This window comes from Mus musculus, chromosome 8 (genome assembly GCF_000001635.26).
Source record: "Mus musculus strain C57BL/6J chromosome 8, GRCm38.p6 C57BL/6J".
Classification (NCBI taxonomy): Eukaryota; Metazoa; Chordata; class Mammalia; order Rodentia; family Muridae; genus Mus; species Mus musculus.
The window spans coordinates 85210516-85233529 of NC_000074.6; the positions used below are offsets into that span (position 1 = coordinate 85210516).

A 23014-nucleotide genomic window follows, 5' to 3' on the forward strand; every position below is an offset into this window, starting at 1 on the left:
ATGAAGCAAGGCTCGAACTACCTTACATATATACATACATATACACTTTGGGTAGATGGAACAAAGTTCCAACAATTTTATTTTTTCTCCCGTAGCTTATGTATCCCAGCAAAATCTTTCGAGCAGTACAAAAAAATCACAGTGTGGTTACATTTTTTTCTTTAAGTAAATGATTATAATGAGTATATGTAAGAAAAATTTGTTCCCCAATACCCTCACATGATCAAATGTTTTACATAGATAGAAAACCCCAAACTACTCCCATGAAACCATACACATTTGTAACTAAGCAATTTGTTTATAGATTAACAAAGTGAAAACAAGCAGGTTAATTTTCTCATCCAGTTTCTCTTACTGGATGTCTGAAATTTGCAGTTACAAAGGAAAGATTAATTATTTTACTACTTACCTTAAAAATCTTATAAAAATATTAAAAGAATAAAAACTTAAACTTTTATATTAAAAATGTGTCATTTCTACCATAAACCATCAGGGTGCACATCTAATCTTCAACAATTTTTTATTAAATCATATTAGGAAGCTGAAAGCAAAAATGGGCATGGGTACAAGAAATTAAGCATCATTTAAATCATTAGCCAAGCTTTATCAAGAGAGGTATGCCAGCTAGTGATGGTCAGGCTGCTATGGCTCTTGTTCCATGATCTTAAAAATGCCTAGCTTTAAGGATGTGCCTACCTGAATTTCCAAGATTTTCTATGTCAAAGCAACTAGCAAAACCATCTTAACCTAACATCTTAACCTAACATTATGAACAATCTACATCTCCAAATTCTTTCTAAGGGTGGTGGACATCACCAACAATCTACATCTCTAAGTCCTTTCTGAGAGTGGTGGATATATCATTCATCTGCTCCAGCAGCAATGCTGGAAAAAGATCAATCATGGTTGTTCTAATTCCCACTGATACTGCCTGGAGAGGGGCTGGAAATGCCCTTAGAGGTTTCATACAGCTCATAGGAGAGACAAGAGGGCAACAAGCAGAGCAAACTGCCTGTCTTAGTCAGGGTTTCTATTTCTGCACAAACATGACCAAGAAGCAAGTTGGGGAGGAAAGGGTTTATTCAGCTTACACTTCCAAGTTGCTGTTCATCACCAAAGGAAATCAGGACTGGAACTTAAGCACATAGGAAGCAGGAGCTGATGCAGAGGCCATGGAGGGATGTTACTTACTAGTTTGCTTCCCCTGGCTTGCTCAGTTTGCTTTCTTATAGAACTCAAGACTACCAGCCCAGGGATGGCACCACACACAATGGGTCCTCCCATCCTTGATCACTAATTGAGAAAATGCCTTATGGTTGGATCTCAGGGAGGCATTTCCTCACCTGAAGCTCCTTTCTCTGCGATAACCCCAGCTTGTGTCAAGTTGACACACAAAACCAGCCAGTACACTGCCACAATAGCATGAAGTCCTCAGGACATATAGTCCCCAGGGCTCTTCCTCTCCAAAATGTCAGAGCCAGAAGGTCAGTCAACATAAAAACCATGAATAGGGCAGTGAGGATGATTATAGGAGAGGTAAAAAGAAGATGCAAGAAACAAATATGGGATGTCTGGAGGTCAATACCACGCCAGCAGCAACTATTTTCTCAGTGTCTTTTAAAGGCAAGAAACAAGCAAGGTCAAAAGTATAACCAATTCCAGGAAGTTAAACAATGACCACAAATGCTTACATGGCAAGTTTGTGGTACACAGTATCTGTGTTTGACTAGGCCCATTTTCTTCAGGCTTGGATAGTCTCTCAAGGCTGTATGCGTAAGCAGAGGAACTTGGCAGGATATAATGCATGTCTTAACTAAAAACAAAGAGATGTCAGCAGGCTCATTCATGATTAATCACAAGCAAGAAATCAGCCAAAGTTAACTCCAGATGTGCTTTCTACATGTTCCCCCCCCCACCCTTTTAAAATCTATACAAGTCAAAGTTGTGTCAGCTATTGGTGCAGAAAGACTGTGCCTATTTCCTAGGCATCCCCTCAAGGAGTGTGGACTTTACCAGCCATCAATACATGAATCCTAGTATTTATGCCGGTCTTAGGTTGATCCACCTCTGAGAGAACCCTACCTATCTTTTTTTTTTATCTACAAGAGTCTTGAACCCTATCAGTCATGGGACAGAAAGTTGAACCTGTCTTAGGTTGCCATCTGAAAGCACAGTTCTTACCCGTCACTGGCATGTGAATAATCTTGTACTCGTGGCCTGTCTTAGGTTGAGAAGGTTTCCAAGATGATCTTACCCATCACTGACTACCAACTTTTGCTAAGGAAGACGTTGGAGCTTGAATTTATGTAACTCTACTTTGACATCTGTAAAAGCTCTGATGATTCCTTTATAAAGAACAGGTAATAGGCATGCCATAAAAGGATCATAAAGCCAAGTCTGACTACACCCAAAAAGAGAGATGTAAATGAGGACCATGAATGAAAGATGGCCTGTAACTTTTTCAGACTATCATTTGCAATGCTAGAATGTTTATGGAGGCCTAACAAATCTATGGAAGTATTAGAATTATTCCAAATACCTTGAAGGTACATTTTTACTCTGGCCCAACTACGCTGACTCTCATTATACATTTTTGGAGTTATACAAATCCATAGCTATCGAGCATGACAGTCCAAATGGCTTCTGACTTTCACTCCTTGGACATCATCTCCCATGATCTGCAGTATAAATTATATGTGTCAATTCTTTGTTCTGGATGTCTATCCAAATGCTCAGGGCATTGGTTATATTTTCTGAAAGATGATTAACAAAACCAGCTGTTTGTACCTCTTGTGCTAAAGACAATGCAAAAATACTAGCACAGGCTATAAGAGTCATGAGAGCAACAACACCTGAAATGATTGCTCAACCATTCATTTGTTCCTTGCTAGAGTGTGATCTAATTCCTCCAATATTTGTAAGCCTATTTCAGAATGCCAGGGTTCAGATAAATTTACAGGAATCATTATAAAAGCTGGTTGATGTACCACCATTACAGATTTACCATCATACAATACAGAAACAAAATTGGACAAAGACAAAACAAGAAACATTGAAATCAATATTACAGCCAATAACAAAGTTAACATTCTAAATTAGTAAAAGTTTAGGTGGGATAGTGCAGGATGTTACATTTACCTTAATACCAGCACGTGTTCCATTTTTATCTACAGAGAACATAACATCATACAAGGCAGCTGCCAACTTCCAAATATGTCTCTGAAAATGTCCAGAACCAGCCTTCCAAATGCCCACTGCCATTTCCTTTTGTCCAATATTGGATTGATTTCCAAACCAGTCCATGATTGAGTCAGGATAATGTGTCACATTAAAGGAAAGAGGAAGATCATTATAACAGCTTCTCCATTTGATTGATTTTTTTTTAAAGGCAGGCTCCATGATCTCCATGTTCTCTGTCCTGTAGGTTCTAAAAGTCTGAGACAAGGCAGGTTGTTCAGTCTGAGATATAGGTATTCTCATCTTAGTTATTTGCACTACACTCAGAGATATTCTTTTTCCAAGTCTGAGGGTCCACAGAAAGGCATCCATTGTTCGTACTACTTCTAGTCAAACAAATAGGCAGACCTTGATCCACAGCAGTGTAATTCACCAATTTGGAATACTTTTTACTCTCAGACCAAGGAAATCCTAACAGCTGAGTATTATTAGAGGTCACAAGTACTCCTGGCCTTGACAATACAGAAGGATGTAGCAAAGGTAGGTCAGGAACATATGCCTAATACAGCTTCCCTGGTGCCATGGTCAGAGCACTCAGCAAGAGCACGGTCAACATCATTCTTTGTCCCAGCCTAAGCTTGTCTCACCAATCACTCTGGCACTAACTGCACTCTTTCAGCATTCTGTGAAAAAACACATATGTGGCCTCATCCTCATATCAATATGGAGTCATACCCACGCTATAATCCTGTCAGAGAATTTTTCCATCTAACATAAGCAAAATCATGTTGGGCTTGAAGATGTTAGAACAGCAGCTGATTTACCTGCTGCATCCAATGTCAGAAAATTTAAAACAAAGCATGACGAAGATAGTTATGTGGAGTGTGGGGGGTAGACTTCCCCTTGTTTATCTTTATCATTTGTTTTTTCAATACTCCATGAGATCTTTCTACAATTCCTTGCTCTTGTGAATTATAGGAATTCCTGTTTGGTGCACAATATTGAATTGCTGACAAAAGGTTTGAAAGGCTTTGCTAGTGTATCCAGTTCTGTCATCAGTTTTTATGATTTTGGAATGCCCAAAAAATATCAAAGAATTTTAAGCAATGAGGTATGACACGTGTAGTAGCTTCTCCTGTCAAGGCAGATGCACATAAGAATCTTCAATATGTATCTATCATGAGATGAATATACTTCAGCTTCTGAAAGTTAGGAATATGAGTAACATTCATTTGCCCAAGTTGATTAGGCAGTAGTCCTCGCAGATTTGCCCCATAATGGGGTATAGAAAGATGTGTGGGCATTTAGAACATTGTCTAACAATGGCTTGAGCCCCTTCTCAAGAAATTAGAATTTGTCTTCTTAAACTGTTGCTAATTGTGATGGTAAAGAGCATGACTGAGGAAGTTCAAACTTTCTTAGAGAAACGGCAGCAATGGGAGTTAATGTATCCCTCAGACAGGGGGACAGGGAGGTCAGTATGGGCCCTGATGTACCCCACATTAAGTGGATGTTTTCTGTCCCTCATGGTAGATGGAATTTGTTGGAAGAACTGTAAAATTTTACTGTTCTGAAAATTTAGATAAGAGATAGTCTCCAGCATTGGTAAAGCTGGAGCTATGTATTGGCTATCTGTATATGAATTAAAAGACTATTCCAAAAGTTCAAACACAACTTCAACAGCTTTTAATTCAATGGCCTGAGCAGATGCAGGTTCAAATTACAGTTATGCTTTTTGAATCCAAAAAATATAAGCAGGATATTTGAGGATCTATCAGTAAAGACTAAACGAGCTCATTTTGTAGTGCTCAAATTATGGGCAAATACAAACTCATGAACACTAGCAGATTGTATCAATTTATGCCAAGGATAATGATTATCAATTTTTTTCCTGAAAAATTGGCAAATACCATAGGTCAAACATCCAGATTTTGATGAAGCCAATCAATTTTCAATTTAGTAGAAGGTACAAGGATTTCATCAGGATCCTTACACAATATTTGCATGATTCTTTGGATAGTTGCACTAACATGACAACTGGTTCATAGTAATGAGTGATTACTTTAGTAGGAGAGAACAGTAGATGTACCTAAAGTAAGGGTCCATTCTGCCACCAAACCACCGTAGGCATACGTGAAGTGGGTAAAGTATAAGCACCCCATGGCCTAGCACAGTCAATATAATGAATTACTTGTTCTCTAGCCTTTTTGACTATAGACAATGCTTGATGTCCTCCCTCAGTTATAGACTATGGAGATAAAGGATCAGAATCTTCTTTTTTAAAAATTTTAAAAAAGATTTATTTATTTATTATATGTAAGTACACTGTAGCTGTCTTCAGACACACCAGAAGAGGGCATCAGATCTCATTATGGGTGGTTGTGAGCCACCATGTGGTTGCTGGGATTTGAACTTCGGACCTTCAGAAGAGCAGTCAGGTGCTCTTACCCACTGAGCCATCTCACCAGCCCCAGACTCTTCTTTTAAGATGTCAAATAATGGATTAAATTCTCCTATAGTTATTGTTAAGAATGGTCTAAACCAATTTATATCTCCTAATAGTTTCTGAAAATCATTTAAAGTTTTTAATTTATCTTTCTCCACTATATTTTTTGAGGTAAAACAATTTTTTTTAAAAAAATATAATCGGTGTTCTAAATACTTATAGGGGAGCTTGTGCAGAATTTTCTGTGCAGCAACAACCAACCCTTTTCCTTCAATGCCTGTTGTAATTGGGCATAGGCCTGCATTAAAGAACCTTTATTTTGTCAACTAATGTTTTATCATCAATATAATGAACTATATATACACATGTGGATATAAATGTCTAACCATGGCAATTTTTGCACTACAAACTTTTGGCATAAATTGGGGCTATTAACCATGTCCTGTGGTAAAACTTTACAATGATATCTCCTCATAGGTTCTTTAAAGTTGGTAGATGGAACACTAAAGGCAAATTACTTGCAATCTTGGGGATGAAGAGAATTGTATAAAAACAGTCCTTTAAATCTAGTACAATCTTATAAATATTAGAGGGAATAACAGAGGGTATGGGTAATCTGGGTTGTAAAGCCCCTGTTAACTCCACATTTTCATTCCTCTTTCTTAGATATTGCAATAGTCTCTATTTCCTAGATTTCTTTTTAATCACAAATATAGGCAAGTTCCAAGGAGAATTGGAAGGTTCAGTATGATCACTGTCAAGTTGCTCTAGCACTAGCTGTTTTGCAGTGGTGATTTTTTTTTCTGTGTTAAGAGGCCACTGATCCACCCATACAGGTGAAGCATTGATCTAGGTAATGTTATCAGCATGGTGTGCAGGTTGGTCAGCGACCTCAACTGAAAATATCCCAAACCCAGTTCAGGATCTCTGAAGTCCATGTATAATAGGGTCCTTTCTACCTTGGCCCTGTACTCCTAGACCTTCTGTTTGTAAAATGCCTTGGTTGAACATTTGTTGTGTGAGTACATCATTAGGAATAAACAGCATAACCATATCCTTTATAATATTGTAGGTGGAAGACACAACTTCCCTTGTGGAAGCATGGCCACTTGACCACGCTCCCGTGAATATATGGTCAACACAGGACTTTTATCTTTGGCCCTTTTCCTTTAGAGGGCGGGGAAGGCCACAGGGAAGGGGAATGGACTTGAGATGACTGGTATGATCCAGATTGGGGTACATGATGCGAGATTCCCAAATAATTAATAAAAATATGTTAACAATTATCTTACAATTTATATGGAACTATTGAAAACTTTAGACAGCCAAAACAATTCTGACAAAAATTAACAGTGCTGGAGAGATTACCATTTCAGTGCTTAAGATATATCACAGAGCCACAGTAATAAAAACAGTATAGTACTGGCACCAAAAAAAGACATGTAGACCAATGAAACAAAAAATCAAAGACCCAAACATGAGTGAACATAACTTCATATTTGACAACAATACCAAAAACATAAGCTGGTTAAAAAGACAGCATTTTAATCAAATGGTGCTGGGGAAACTGCATATCTATGGATAGAAGAATAAAGTTAAGCCTGAATCTATCACCTTGAACAAAACCCAACTTCCACCCAAAACACTGAAACTGTCAGAAGAAAGCCTAGGCAGTACCCTCTGTGACATAGGTGTAGGAAAGGACTTTCTGAATAGAACCCAATTTGACCAGAAATTGAGGCCATGAATTGACAAACAGGATTCCAAAAAACTAAAAAGATCCTGTACAGCTAAAGAAATAAGTGAAGAGGAATTCCATACAGTGGTGGGGGCGGGGGAATCTTTACCTCCTATACATGTGACAGAGGATTATCATCCAGAATATATAAAGAAAGCAAAAAAAAAAAAAAACAAAAACAAAAACAAAAAACACACAAGAAACAATCCAAGAAGTTGAAGTTAAGTCCTTATTGTTGAAGACAACATGAACTTAGCCAGATCCACATGGCTAGTGACCCATGAGTTTATAAGAGACCCTATTACCACCACTTTACTATGCCAGTGTAATTCTTAATTGCATCCTAAATACTTATCCTTATATCTGCAAATAAGTGTAGCTCTCTGCTCTCTCCAAGGAAGATTCCTTTTGCATCAGAAAACCATTATAGAAATCCAAAACCAGTTAACATTCAGAGAACTGGTCATGGGGTGAGGTGCACAGGTACAACTGATACATCTATGACACAACTCCTGCACTCACTCAGGGAACACCAAAGAAGAGGTAGTAGAAAGCTTGTAAGAACCACTCTGGAAATCAGTTTGTTGGTTCCTCAGAAAATTGGACATAGTACTACCAGAAGATCCAGCAATGCCACTCCTGGGCATATACCCAGAAGATGCTCCAACATGTAATAAAAACACATGCTCCACTATGTTCACAGCAGCCTTATTTATAATAGCCAGAAGCTGGAAAGAACTCAGATGAGGGCAACAGAGGAATTGATACAGAAAATGTCATACATTTACACAATGGAGTACTACTCAGCTATTAAAAACAATGAATTTATGAAATTATTAGGCAAATGGATGGATCTGGAGGGTATCATTCTGGGTGAGGTAACCCAATCGCAAAAGAACACACATGATATGCACTCACTAATAAATGGATATTAGCCCAGAAGCTTGGAATACCCGAGATACAATTTGCAAAACACATGAAACTCAAGAAGAAGGAAGACCAAAGTGTGGATACTCTCTTCCTCCCTTCCCTCCTTTCCTTTCTCCGTTCTTCTCTTCCTCCCTCCTCTTCTCCCCCCTTCCCTCCCTTCCCACCTCCCTCCTTTTTTTCCTTCCCTCCCTCCCTCTCCTGCCACCAATTTCAGCCTAAATAGTGGAATAAGAATGCTTTAAAGATTTCATAAAGACATGGACTTACCTACTCCAAATCTTTTTGAAAAGATTCCAGTATATTATTTCTCTTCCACAAGCTCATGATCAGAAGTACTGGGTAAACAGGTCTAGAATTTCTGTGCTGTGTGAAAGTCAAAGGTGACCAAAGGATGCCTGTAGTAGTTTGAATAAGAATGGCCTTCAGAAGAAGCTCAGATGTTTGAATGCTTGCTCCCTCGTTGGTGGAACTGCTTTGGAAGAATTAGCAGGTATGGCCTTGTTGGAGGAGGTGTGGCCTGATTGGAGGTGTGTCACTAGGAATGGGCTTTGAGGTTTCAAAAAAGCCCCTTCCATTTTTAGTTAGCTTTCTCTATGCTTATACTTGTGGATCAGATGTGAGCTTTCAGGCATTGCTCCAGCACCATGCCTGCCTGCCTGCCTGCTGCTGCTGTGCTTCCCACCATGATGATGGGCTCTGACTTAACCTCTGAAAATGTAAGCAACTCTCCAATTACATATAGTGTCTCTCTCTCTTCTCTTTCTTTCTTTCTTTCTTTCTTTCTTTCTTTCTTTCTTTCTTTCTTTCTTTCTTTCTTTCTTTCTCTCTCTCTCTCTCTCTCTCTCTCTCTCTCTCTCTCTCTCTCTCTCTCTCTTTTTTCTTTTTTTGAGACAGGGTTTCTCTGTGTAACTGTCCTAGAATTCAATCTGTAGACCAGGTTGGCCTCAAACTCAGAAATCTGCCTGCCTCTGCCTCCCAAGTGCTGGGATTAAAGACATTGCCATCACTGCCCAGCTTTTTTTTTTTTTTTAATATATTCTTTCGTAAGTTGCTTTGGTCATAGTGTCTTTTTAACAGAGTCTTAGTAACAGAGAAGTAACTGAGACAATGACAAATAATAGTATGCCACTCCCTGAGTGAAATTTCCTCGTGGGAAAGGCATGAAACACAGGTGTTCCCTGGATCAAATTAGGGCCAATTCTCACACGTTAGAAATGGCTTCCAGGTTATTTGTTGGGGCCTAGATTCAACTTGACAACACTTAGCAAACCCACTCCCTAGCAGAAGACACTTACTGAGAGGGATGTGTATAGAAGGAAGCCTGCTCTAGAACAAGGAGGAAGACAGTATGGGACCCAGAAAAAGGGAGGTCAGGTCCCTGGACAGTGAGAGGTTCAGGATAGAGGACTGATAATTAGGGGATAAGTGAGGAAGAGGTGAAGGAGATCAGCTGCTGGAGAGCAGGTTGGACGAGACCAGAAGAGCCCAAAGTGTCTTCACCATTCCAAGATATCAGGGCTTTGGGAAAGGATCAACAACACGCACTCAGAGTGCTGGCTCTCCCACATTTTGCAGTATATAAATGTTTTGGGATCTGGTTACCAGCTCTGCCACCACCTACTCAAAGTCTGAGTTTTTCCACGCTGGAGCTGCCAGCTCATCTCAGGGCAGGGGCTGGTATGGGTGGGGAGGAGTAGGGAAGCTATAGCCATACCTTGCTGGTAAGGCACAGGGTCTTGCTGAACTCCTGGTCAGCTGAAGTAGAAGGGGTGGTGAACACTGTGCCCGGCAAAGGAACCTTTTTTCTGTTACCTGGTGTCTCCATGGAAATCAGAGCAAAGGCCAATTCCCCCTGTGACGTCATGGCTACAGACTTCACAGAGTTCCAGAACTGAGAACCGTGGGCACAATATAGCAGAGTTCATGACACTCCCTTGAGTGTCACTTATCTATGAGAAAGGCATGGACCACGGCTGTTCCATGGAGGACGTGATTCCTGTATTAATCCACCCAGGAAAGTATATGTAGCCCCTAAGCAGCCCGATACAAAATCCTTCAAAGTGGCAGCCAGCTACTCCTTCCTGCTTCAGCCTAAGGCCTCAGTGAGATGCCTCTGCAGGAGCTGTCAAAAAAAAAAAAAAAAAAAAAAAAAAAAAAAAAAAAACAGCATAGTGGCTTCTCAGCCTGCAACCCTCACAGGAGCTGTCTATGGTGCAGAATCTCCTTTTCTGCCGTTTCAGCAGGAACAATCCCGTTAGTGCTGTGCAGGAAGGCGACGCCTTTCCTGCCTCTCCTATAGCTTTGGTGACATACCAAGACAGGATGTGTTCACAGGGCTGTCAACAGTGGGAGCACTTCCTCTCCATCCTCCCTCCCTTCCCGCATACCAAGCTGTCTCACAGAGATGGCCCCTCAGCAAAAGCTGGCTGCAGCTAGGGAAGGACTCCTCACCCTAACCCACAGGCCGGATGCAGGGAAAAGGGAGTGAAAAAAAGCCACCAATCCCTGAACTTCCCACAGAACCCCACCAGTCCCTGAGCAGGAAACCCACCAATCCCATAAGAGGAAAACCCAGCAATCCCTAAGCTCCCCAATCTTCATTCTGGAAATTTCTGCCCTGAGAAGGTCTGCCCCCTCAGAGATTCTATATAAACCCTGCCCCTTTGTCCAGTTCCCGCTGTCCCCTCTCAGGAGCCAAGAGCAGCTATCCCTGGATTTTTCCTTCCACACCCTGGACCCTCTAATTAATCCCTTTCATGAGATTTCCCGTCTGGTGTGACTTTTTTGTCTGAAGAAGCCAGGAAGAAAAGAAACAATGAAGAGGAGACAAGAAGGTTCATGGCTTAGGCACCCACTGCTTAGCTCAGATCAGCTGGAGAGACGCTCGCCTGGGAGCTGCAATGCCTCTCCTGAGGAGGCTTCCTCTCAGAGCTATTTTGTTCCTGAGCTCTTGTGTCTCAGGAAGCCCTTCCCTTGGGACACTGTCCCACCTCCGAGCTGTAAAGTTTCTAAGTTCCTGTGTCTCTGATGCCCTCCCAACTGGGATACATTCTCCCATCAGAGCTGTATGGTTTTGGGCTTTCATGTCCCAGGATCCCCTTACATCCAAGCAGAAACTCAGCATAGATCTCTGACAGCGCCACAGATGGCCATGGGCCAGGCAGAGTCCCCCACCCTGACCACCATGCACTTGGGCCCTGGTGACACTGTGGTTAGAGGATAATAAAAGAAACTTCAGATGGAGGTTTTTGGAGACTTCCTCTATCACCAATTTGGTTGTCTCCTCATGTCACTATATTAGTTTTAAATTATATTCTTTTAAAAGCAGGTTTCCTTTTGTGGTAGGTGATTTTCTGAGGAAGAGGGGATCTCTTCATCCTCTCCTGAAAACTTAAGTGCTATACTTGTTCTCTGAGGCTTTTCTCTTAAATAGGTGTGGATGTTTCAGTGACGGGCATCAGCCTCACTAAAACTACACTCTCCTTACTGGGCAAGCAGGTGGCCCTAGCTGGAGCAGTGTGGTGGCAAGATTGAAAATCCCCCACTGTTTCTTCTTAGCAGGAGGGAGGTTATGGGTCTGTGAGATGGCTCATGTGTAAAGGTAATTGCCACCACGTCTAATGTCAGGTCTGAAGGAAACCATCACCATCCCAACCCTGGATGGGCAGATCAAACGCCCAGAAATGAGTTCAACCAGGACTAGAGGAGGATTTCTGGTGGTTTGATAAAAACCCCACATTCTTCAGAAACTTGTGAAACCAAAGGAGTCAAATCCCTTCTTCCTGGCAAAAGGACATACGACTTTCCAATTAACACATACCTGTGGCATCCATCAACATATCAAGTCAATGATAGTCTTTCCAGGTTCCTCCTCACAAGTACTTGTACATTTCAAAGCTTCCACAGCAGTCTTCTGGCCCTTCCTTCTTAAACTCCGACTAGCCTCACTATTCTCAGGATGCGCTCTCTATTCTCACTCCCCTGATATTCCTCTCTCACAGATAGTCCTGGCCACGTCCAGTCTGCTGGCCACTGTTCACTCTACACCTTTCTCTCTCTGTTCCAGATTCCTCCAGATGCCTCTGGATATTTTCTCTCTCTTATCTACTACACACCTGACTTTTTTTTTTTTTTTTTTTGAAACAGGGTTTCTCTGTAGCCCTGGCTGTCCTGGAACTCACTTTGTAGACTAGGCTGGCCTGGAACTCAGAAATCTGCCTGCCTCTGCCTCCCAAGTGCTGGGATTATAGGCGTGTGCCACCACGCCCGGCTCTGACTTCTTAGTCTTAAAGCAAAACAAAACAACTCCACTGAGTACAATTTGGGCTGTTCAAATACTCTTGGTTGTGGAGACTGCCCTGGATTTCGGTCCACTTAGGAAAGATTACACTCTTAGAAGAAAACTCTCTTCTTCCAGAAACTATCAAATGCCAATTGTGTCTTAATGAGGGGTGGTACTTCATTCTCAATTCCTCTCTCAGAGCTGGGGTTTTGTTTGGCTAAGCTTGTGAGGGTCTTGTACATGCGGTCACACTTGCTGTGAGCTCTTACGTGTAATTTCCCTATGGTCCAGAAAACACTGTTGGTCCTAATACCTGAGTTAAACTGTTCTCATTCAGAAACTCCTTTCCTGGGGCTAGAGAGATGACTTAGTGGTTAAGAGCACTTGTTGCTCTTGCAGAAGACCTGTATTGGATTCCTACCACCTCTATGGTGGTTTGCAACCATCTATCACTCCATCTAGTTCCAGGGAATTTGAAGCTGTTTCCTGACATCCACAGGCCCCAGGCATACACACATACATGGAAGTAAAATGTTTGTACACTTTTAAAAAGAAGAAAGAAAATCCTTTCTTGTGCTATCAAGCTTTCAAGCATACCCTGTACTCAAATTCAGGGTATCATGTCTTACATTGAAGTCCTTGATCCATCTTGAGTTGAGTTTTGTATGGAGTGAGAGGTATGATCTAGTTTCACTCTTCTGCATTTTAAGTATCCAGTTGTTCAGCACAATTTTGTTGAAGATGCTCTTTTCTCCAATGTGTACTGTTGGCTTCTTTGTCAAAAATCAGATGGCTGTAGGAATGTGATCCTCAATTTTATTCCATTGATCAGTGGATCAATAAATGGATCATACAATATATTCTTAATGTTCAGTATTATTTTGGCTGTCCTGTTTCTAATGTGTTTGTGTATGAAATTTAAGAGGTTTTTTTTTCTGTTCTATGAAGAATTAAGTTGGAATTTAGATGGGGATTCTATTGTATTCATGTTCTTCTATGTAGTGTTTTATTAATTCACATTCTACCAAGATTGTGTTAGAGATGCAGTGCTCCTCATAATACTCAGCATCTTTTATTAAGAAAAGATTGATAACATGTACTCACTGTCAACCTATAGACATATCATACAATATTTGCCCTTATCATAATTATGTGATGTAGTGTGTATATTGATTGTTATATTGAACCATCTTAGGAAACCCTGCTTAATCATGATTACAATATTTTTCTGTACATTTAGATTTTGTTTGCTCATATTTTGTGAAAGACTTTAGCTTCTATTTAGTCAAATATATTAACCTATATTTTTCTGTGTCCTCTCCTGGGTGTTCCAGAAAGACTACCCTGCACTCATGTGATGAGTTTGAAAGAGTCCTCCATCTTCAATGCTTATTAAACCACGAAAAATATTGGCATTTCTTTTTCTGAAATATTTGTAAAATTCAGCTTCATTAACCAATAACATCTTTGCTTTTCTGTGCGGGAAGACTATGGATCAGTTTTCCTCACTCATTTTTGGACTCTTCAGATTTTCTAATTTTTTTTCTGATTTCTTTCTTTGTACGTTGTACATGTAGAAAGAGTTCTACATTTTCCCCTAGATAATTGAATATGTTTGACAATAATAATCATCAACAGTAGTTTCTTATAATTCTTTGTATTTCTGTTGTTATGCCTTTATTTTTATTTCTATTCATTTTTTCATAGTTTGTCTTGCAAAGTTTCTTTTTTTAATCAGTTTTGTTTACCCTTTCAAAAACAAAACAGAAACAAAATCGGTTCACTTTGGTTGTAAGGTTTTATACTGCTTTCCCTAGTCCTTATTTTATTTGGGTTTTTAAAAGTAATGTTAGCATTTAATGAACCTCTCTGTGTGCCTTCAAATCACCAGGATACAAGCACCTTCTCAGCTCTTTTTGCTGAATAATTTGGGCTTCATGATGACAGGGTGCTTAAGAACTCGCCCACTCTCAGAACTTTTCACGTGTTTTACTAATAGTTTTGTTTCTCCAAAGCTAATTTTTTAAAATTTTCAACCTATTTCTTCATCAGGCTATTGTTTATTCTGAAGTGTAGTTTAAAATTACAATGTACTTGTTAATTTTTTGAAAGTCAACTTACTACTAATTACTAGTTTCAAGAGCTGTGATTAGGAAAGGTACTTTTTATACGTGACCTTAGCCAAATGGCCAAAAAGCAATTGAAAAGGTACTTTTTAATTTAAGTCTTCTCAAACTGTTTCATGCTTGTTTCCTGACCCAACATATGTTGTTTTCTGGAGAGATTTCCAGTAATCAGAATGCTGGTATTTGATTCAATTCTATAGTCTTTGAACCCTACTTGCTCAAAATGACTAAGTACAGTGTTTCTGTTGGTTTCTTGCCTGATCTGCCTATGACTGGAAAGTGGTATGTTGCAATCCCCTGTTGTTATTTACTGCAATCTGTCTGTTCCTTCAGATCCTTTAGTATTGGCTGTATCTTCTTTAATATTTAGTGAGCACGTACTTGCAAATATCGATATTGTCTATGATTTGTCTATTTTCATTTTACAACATATTTCTCTATTTCCTTTTAAAGTGCTTAGTTTTGTAATGACCCTTGGGGGAGGCAGCACAGTTTCTGAACTCAATAACCACAAGGGAACAAAACTGATTGGAACTTTGCCATTAATGTTTTGGTCCCTAGGTTCCTAGCAGGTATATTGTCCAGAGATTATGAAATTATAAACTTTTATTTAATGAGAGGCTCTGAGAATTGAGTTCATGGAACCAAATAAACAACACAGCTCCTGACATTGTCATTCACTAACCCAAGCATACATGAAAAAACAATCCCCCTGCTCCAGAGAACATTGCTGTGGTTCAGGAATCACTCTTTACCTCGTCTCACTGACCCTGCTGACTCATTAGCTCCACCAGTCTCTTTTCTGAAAGGTAAGATGCACAAGACACATCTGAAAATTATAGCATCTGATTGAGTAAACTATTGGCCAATGGAATAAGAGACGGAGAAGCAATTCTTCCAGTTAAACAGCCTAGGGTTAGACAACAAGGAAAAGCTACAGCTTCCAAAACAATCTAGAAAGGGTCAAGTGAGTAGGATGGGAGCCTAAGGCTAGCTGAAGCTTGTTCACAATGAGCATCCTTCCTGCTCCTTGGTCTTCCTGACATCATAGCGTCAGGCTTTCTTCTCCCATCAGATGTAACCATTTCTTGCTGCTCTCTAAGATTTTTTTAAAATGTCATTTGTGTTAGATTTCAGGGCTCTTTTGTGTTTTATTCATTGATCATATTTTCAGGTCACTCACTAGTTCTTATCCACCTTGCATCTCATTGTTCACACATCTACCCAGCATCTATCCAGACTCTTTTAGGTGTCCTTTGAAATATGGCTGACAGCTCTCCCTTTCCATGTTTCTAGGGAATATGGGTTTGATAGAATGAAGTAATTCAACAGGAAGGATTAATACAATTCATGTAAATGTAACCATCATGGATATGACCTACTCATTTGTAGGCTTATCTCTCCTAATGTCCAAAATTCTTTCTGTGCAAGTCATAATTTTTTACTTTAAAAACAAGCTTTATTATAAAAACATACAAGTAAACACACACACACACACACACACACACACACACACACACACACACACACACACACACAAAATTAACCAGGCCTGAAGACCATACATCTCAATGAACTTCCGTATAGTTAGAACAGCCATTCAGAGGCTGTGGAACTTCATACTTTCACTCTGAAACATATTTTTTGCTCTATGACAATGTCTACTCATATATATTAATTTACAAAATAATTGGCTACATGATGACACGATGATACTGTCACATATGCAGCCGGTGTACTTTAATCAGACTCACCTCCTGATACTTTATTGGCTAGATTTCTCCTGAACCCTCTACTTGCATGTCTTTTATTTAATTCTGATTCTTCTATATTTAAATTAATATATAATTACATCATTTCTCTTCTTTCCTTCCTCCAACCCCTTCCATGTACACCCACTTCCTCTCAAATGAATATCCTCTTTTTCTTTAATTGTTGCATACATGCATAAGTATATAAATACAACATGCTGGATCCATTTAGTTGCCCAAATGCATATGGACACTTGATATTGGATAACCCAATTAGAGGACTCACACCTGAGGATGACCAGTTCTGCCTCTCCCAGCAGTCCTTAGTTGTCTGTAGTTCTTTTTCTAGGGGTGGGACCCCCTGAGATTTCTCCTTTCCATAACAGCATGTCTAGTGGTGTTGCCAGTGTTCAGATTCTGTTTAGGCAGTCATATTGCTGAGGTATGATGGCTGTAGTATCTTCCTTGTCATTTCTAGGAGACACAATCTCACAGTAGACTTCCTGGTGCTCTGGCTCTTACAACATTTCTATTATCTCCTCTATAAAAAGAAGTTTCTCTGATAAGGGGTGAGAGCCACAGTTATCTGTGGGTATAAGAATAAGTATTCAGAATGCAGTTAGGAATTACATTAGTTTAGTTTCGTGGTGTTAGGATGTTATACTCTAAGATTCATGACCTCACCAACTCCAGAATGATGGATAGGTAGAGGACCATTTTTATAAAATATCTGTTTATTGCTGGAGATAGTAAATAAAGTGGCATGTTTTTTACTTAAATATTTACCCTTACACATTTTAATAGTAGTAGCTTTTCATCATTTTTACACATTTTTTATCTGAAATTGAATAAAACTACTTTTCCCTATAATATGAAAAGCTATCCCTTTTTCTTTAATTACATTGAAGTTTTATAATAGCACTTGGTAGCAGCAGTAGCAGACATGAATATTTGTTTTTATTAGCTGTTAGAGAATCTATTTTTCTCTGGTTAGCTAGATACTTACATTCAGTATTTTCCCAGAGCTATATCCACTGAGTGTTGTTAGCCTATAAAGATGAAAGCACTGTGTCAGGATGACTTCTTCTACCAACTGTGGCTGTATGGTGATAAACCAGCTACCACATGGAAAGTATATTGCTTCTTTGAATTGCCTGCAATCTGGACATCATATTTAGCACTCAATGAGTATATTTTCTAACCTAACTTGTTTAGGACAGTTTCCTATGGATACTACTTAATGAAGCAAATGAGTGTTCTTACTCTGGTTGTGTGATGAAGGTTGCTTTCTTTTAGTATAAGGGTTAAGTTTTAAAACTTTTTTCTATTTAATTTATTTACTGGTGAGGGACTACGTCATACTGTGGTCCTTCTGCACGGGTCAGAGGGCCTCCAGGAGGTTCATTCCATTCTTTCACCATACGGATCCAGAGACTGAATCCAGGTTGTCGGCATCAGGGAAAGCACCTTTACCTGCTGACAGATTTCACAGGATTCCAAACGATTCTTAGAAACTAAATTTAGACAAAGTTGCCACACTAGCATCTTGATCTCCATGAGGGTGAAATTCAGTTGGTGAAGTAATTTCATCCTTTAAATTTGTTCCATTTTTAAAAACACGTGCATGCTTTTTGGTATATATGTGTGTGTGTATACTGAGGCCAGAAGTTATCAGATGTCCTGAAACTGTAGTTACTGATATTTGAAAGCTGCCACATGCTTACTGGGAATCAAACTCAGGTTCCCTTGAGGAGCACCAGGTGCTCTTAACTGCACAGCCATCTCTCCTTCGCTCTGAGGCGTTTAGTCACCTCTTCACCACTTATTATAGGTGTATTTAACTATAACTTTGAACTTTTTAAACGACTATTGTTGTTGTTATTGTTGTTGCAGCACTTTAAAGTCATGATACCACACACTTCGGCTGCAGTATATAGAGATCAATCTCAAACCTCCCAGAAAACCACCTTTTAGCTGGCTAGATTTAATAGTATTGGGAGTTACTACAGAGTTGGCTGGGGGAGAAAAGTTATCAAGGGTCTTACCTGGCACTGGACCCTGCATACTACAATACTGACCTTCCTTGCAAGATGTGCCCACTGTTGCAATAGTGGCCTGGGAATTTCATGTCTGGTACTAAAGACATGGTCAAAAATTCATGCCTAGGAAGTGTTAGGCTTTATGGTCAAACCTACTATTATTTTGCTAAATGCCTTCTAAATAACTGTGCTTCTATCCATAGACCTGAACCTCTCTCAGTCTTGGTGAGGAAAGCTTCTTTTTGCAGTGGGCAGCAGTCAGTGAGGACTCATGGCTGGTCAACATGCTGGGAATAACTGATTGTGAGTGCTCAGCCCTAAAGGAGACATCTTTATCACCTCTCGTGCTTTCAGGGCTCAGGGAACACTGTGTGAAGGAGGCAGAGAGGATGTAAAGGACAGCAGGTGGGGAGGAGTGTTGTGAAGTGTCATATTCTAGATATGATGTGACTCATGAACTGTAGATAACTGTATAAGACCTGCATCAGTTCAACTGAGCCAAAATTCTGACACAAAAAAAGGGAGGGGCTCTTGAGGCCCAAGCCCTTATAAAGGGACAACTGATAGCTGCTAGGGGAGGGAGAAGTGCTTTTCTTCAGGAGTGTGTCCATGGTAGGTAGGGTCCACATATCTCAGTGGACAACCCCACAGTCATACACATATGGGCATCACTAATTGGTCTTGGTGGGTTATATCTATATACTTATGCATATATATGCACAAATATTTAACAATACCAGTTAAAGAAGGGGAATCCAGGAATCTGAGGGTGGTCATGGGATGCATTGGAGAAAGAAAAAAAAATGGAGAGAAATGATATGGTTATATTCTAATTTAAATTTTTTTTTTTTTTTTACCTAGCCAGGCGTGGTTTTAATTTCAGCATGTCTTTAATTTCAGCAGAGACAGGCAGGTCTTTGTAGCCTGGTCTACTAAGTGAGTTCCAGGATGGCTAAGGCTACACAGAAAAACCCTGTCTCAAAAACAAAAACTATAACAAAACAAAACTTACTTATTTTAAGAGGAAAAATAAGACAAAAATAAAATCACATTTTCTTCTGTAAAAGGAGGATATGACGTTGGGATGGGGTGACTTTGGGAGGAACTAGAGGCTGCAATGAGCAGTGGAAGTGGTCGTCGTTCATTGTGTATGAACATGAAATCCTCAAAGAACAAACACAGTTTTAAACATAAATGATCAAAAGTAGTTGAAAAGACAGGTGATAAAAGCTGGCTAAGGAAGAGCCAGGGTAGCTGAGTATCTGAAATAGGATCTGAATACTACATATAAGTGCTATAGCTAGGAGTCCTTCACCCACAGGAGAGTATGGCTGAACTTAGAAACCTCAGCCTCTAAAGAGAAGCAAGCACTAAGCCAACACATCATGTCACCAATGTGTGGAGTCTGAGTTAAGGCAGATGCACTCCGCTATATTTGTTTCCTCTTAGTTCAGCCATCCTGTTTCTTCTCTTTTATAGACACTTCATTTACATGGAACCAGAAAACCACACAGGGATTCCAGAATTTTACCTGTTGGGACTTTCAGAGAATCCAGAGATTCAGTCCGTTCTCTTTGGGCTGTTCTTGTCTTTGTACTTGGTGACCGTCTTTGGGAACCTGCTCATCATCCTGGCCATTGTCTCTGACCCTAAGCTTCACACACCAATGTATTTATTCCTCTCTAACCTATCCTTCTCTGACATCTGCTTCACCTCTACCACTGTCCCAAAGATGCTGCTGGGCATCCAGACTCAGAGTAAGCTCATCACCTATGCAGGCTGCATCACACAGATGTACTTCTTCACAGTCTTCGGACTTCTGGACAATCTGCTTCTGACTGTGATGGCATATGACCGCTTTGTGGCCATCTGCCACCCCTTGCACTATACAGTGCTCATGAACCCTAAGCTCTGTTCCCAGCTACTTCTCCTGGCATGGCTTATAAGCATACTTGGAGCCCTGCCTGAGAGTTTAACTGCACTGAGACTGTCTTTCTGTGCAGTCGTGGAAATTCCACACTATTTTTGTGAACTCCCTGAAGTCCTTAAGCTAGCCTGCTCTGACACCTTCATCAATAACGTTGTGTTATATATTGTAACAGGCATCATGGGCTTTTTTCCTCTTGCTGGGATACTTTTCTCTTACTCTCAAATTGTGACATCTGTCTTGCGGATTTCAACAGTGGGAGGAAAGTATAAAGCGTTTTCCACCTGTGGTTCTCATCTCTCAGTTGTGTCTCTGTTCTATGGAACCTGCCTGGGGGTGTACCTCAGTTCTATCTGGACACAGGCTTCTTGGGCAGGGGTGTTTGCTTCTGTTCTGTACACTGTGGTCACTCCCATGATGAACCCTTTCATCTATAGCCTGAGGAACAGGGACATGAAGAGAGCCCTGAATACACTACTATGTAGTGTGCCATCCTCATCTTGAAAGTAGTTTTTAAAATGTGTGTATGTGTTTAAGTGTGTTTGTGTGTGTGTGTGTGTGTGTGTGTGTGTGTGTGTGTGTAGAATAGAGGACAACTCCAGGTGTTCCTCTTCAAGATGACCATCTACTTTGGTTTTGGAGACTGAGTTCTTTCCAGGGGCTTGGCACTCACTGCTTCAGTTTGAGTAGTTAGCCAGTGGAACTCAAGGGTTTTCTGTCTCTGCCTGCCCTGCATTGGGATTATAAATTTATGTCATGCTGATTTTTTACATGGAGTCTATGGGTTAAATTTGGGCGTTCATGCTTACATGACAACATTTCTGACAGTTGAGGTATCAGCCCTGTCTTTATCGACTTTGTTTTGACCTCCTAGACACATTTGATCAGGAACAGTAGGACACAATGCTCAATAGATTAGGACCTGAGATTTCCTGAATATATTTACATACTCAAATGCTTTGCTTACTGTGTTTATTAGCAATTTGCAAATATTGTTTTATGAAGTGTTTTCAAGTCCTTGCCTGAGTTTTAAGTTTTCTTATTTTCAATCTGGAGAAGCATTAAACTCCGCGTTTATGTGCTGTCTTATTCACTGTTTTATTGCTGTGAAGAGACCCTATAATCAACACAACTATTATAGAAAGCATTTAAAAGTGGGCTTGCTTACAATTTCAGAAATTAGTCCATTATCATCATGGTGGCACTCAGGCAGACATGATTCTGAAGAAGTAGCTGAGAGTTCAATATCTGATCCACAGACAGACAGACAGACAGACAGACAGACACAGAGAGAGAGAGAGAGAGAGGGAGAGAGAGAGAGAGAGAGGGAGAGAGAGAGAGAGAGAGAGAGAGAGAGAGGGAGAGAGAGAGAGAGAGAGAGAGAGAGAGAGAGAGACTGGACCTAGCACAGGCTTTCAAAACTTCAAAACCCACCCACAGTGACACACTTCCTCCAAGGTCACACCTCTTAATTCTTCTAATCCTTTCATATAGTGCCACTTCCTAGTGAAAATATGAGCCTGAGCCTATGGGGGCCATTTTAATTCAAAATACAAATTCCATTCCATGGCCCCCACAGGGATATGATATAGTCATTTCATAATGCAAAAAATGCACTCAGTCCAACTTCAAAATTCCTTATAGACTACTATAGTCTCAATACTGTTTAAAATGCCAAAGTCTCTTCTGAGATTCATGACAATCTCTTAAATGTAACCCCTTATAAAAATAAAAAAAAAAAGCAGATCACACATTTCCAACATACACAAAATATATAGTGCCTTTTCAAAAATGGAGAAAAGCTATCAAAGAAAGGAAATTCTGATAAAAACTCTGAAACCCAACAGGGAAAACTCCACATTCTGCGCCTCCATGTTTGATGTCAAAAAGTTCTTCAGATGTCCAACTGCCTCGGTCCAGCCTCAGCATGAGGAAGGTCCTGAGAAAGAGGAGATGGGAACAGGGGAGATGGGAGCGGCATTGATTCAATAACGACTCAGTAAGCAGTGGGTGCAAGCTGTCTACCCTCTCTTTGCCTGAGGACCCTCATCATTCTTCTTTTTTCTGTCTTCATTCCTCCTTCTTCTCATTCTTTTTCCTTTTTTCTCATTATTTTTCCTTTTTTTCTCATTCTTTTTCCTTCTTCTTTTTCCTTCTTTTGCTTTCTCCGGATCAGAGAGCCTGAACCCAGAGTTTTATTTACTAAAGCTACATCATCAAGGCTTTGAACATTGTTAATAAGTTTTTTTGAAATCCATAAATTTTCATGAATTTTATAAATTCCAGATCTCTAATCCCAACCCCTGTTTCCTTGAAACAGAATTTAAACACAAAGCAAAAGCATGTTTCCTTACAGTTTTTACACAGCCTGTTCTTCATGGGTAGCCAGACATAGCTCTTGCGGTTTCCTGGTACAGCAGACAGCAGTCTTTAGTAATTATTTTCATGTAAGAACAGAAATGTGTCAGACTACGAAAGTTAAAAGATTTCTTACAAAGTCTCAAATTTTTTTAAAAATTTTTTTCTTTTTTTTAATTACATATTTTCCTCAATTACATTTCCTATGCTATCCCAAAAGTCCCCCATACCCTCCCCCCC

The 23014-nt window shown here is 40.0% G+C and overlaps 1 protein-coding gene across 1 annotated transcript; it reads left to right on the forward strand.

The window, feature by feature from the left end:
* The first annotated feature begins 19981 nt into the window (after nucleotides 1-19981).
* Nucleotides 19982-20920, forward strand: Olfr371 (olfactory receptor 371). The gene has a single exon (NM_146859.2). The coding sequence runs from the start codon at nucleotides 19982-19984 to the stop codon at nucleotides 20918-20920; it is 939 nt and encodes a 312-aa protein (NP_667070.1).
* Nucleotides 20921-23014: the final 2094 nt, after the last annotated feature.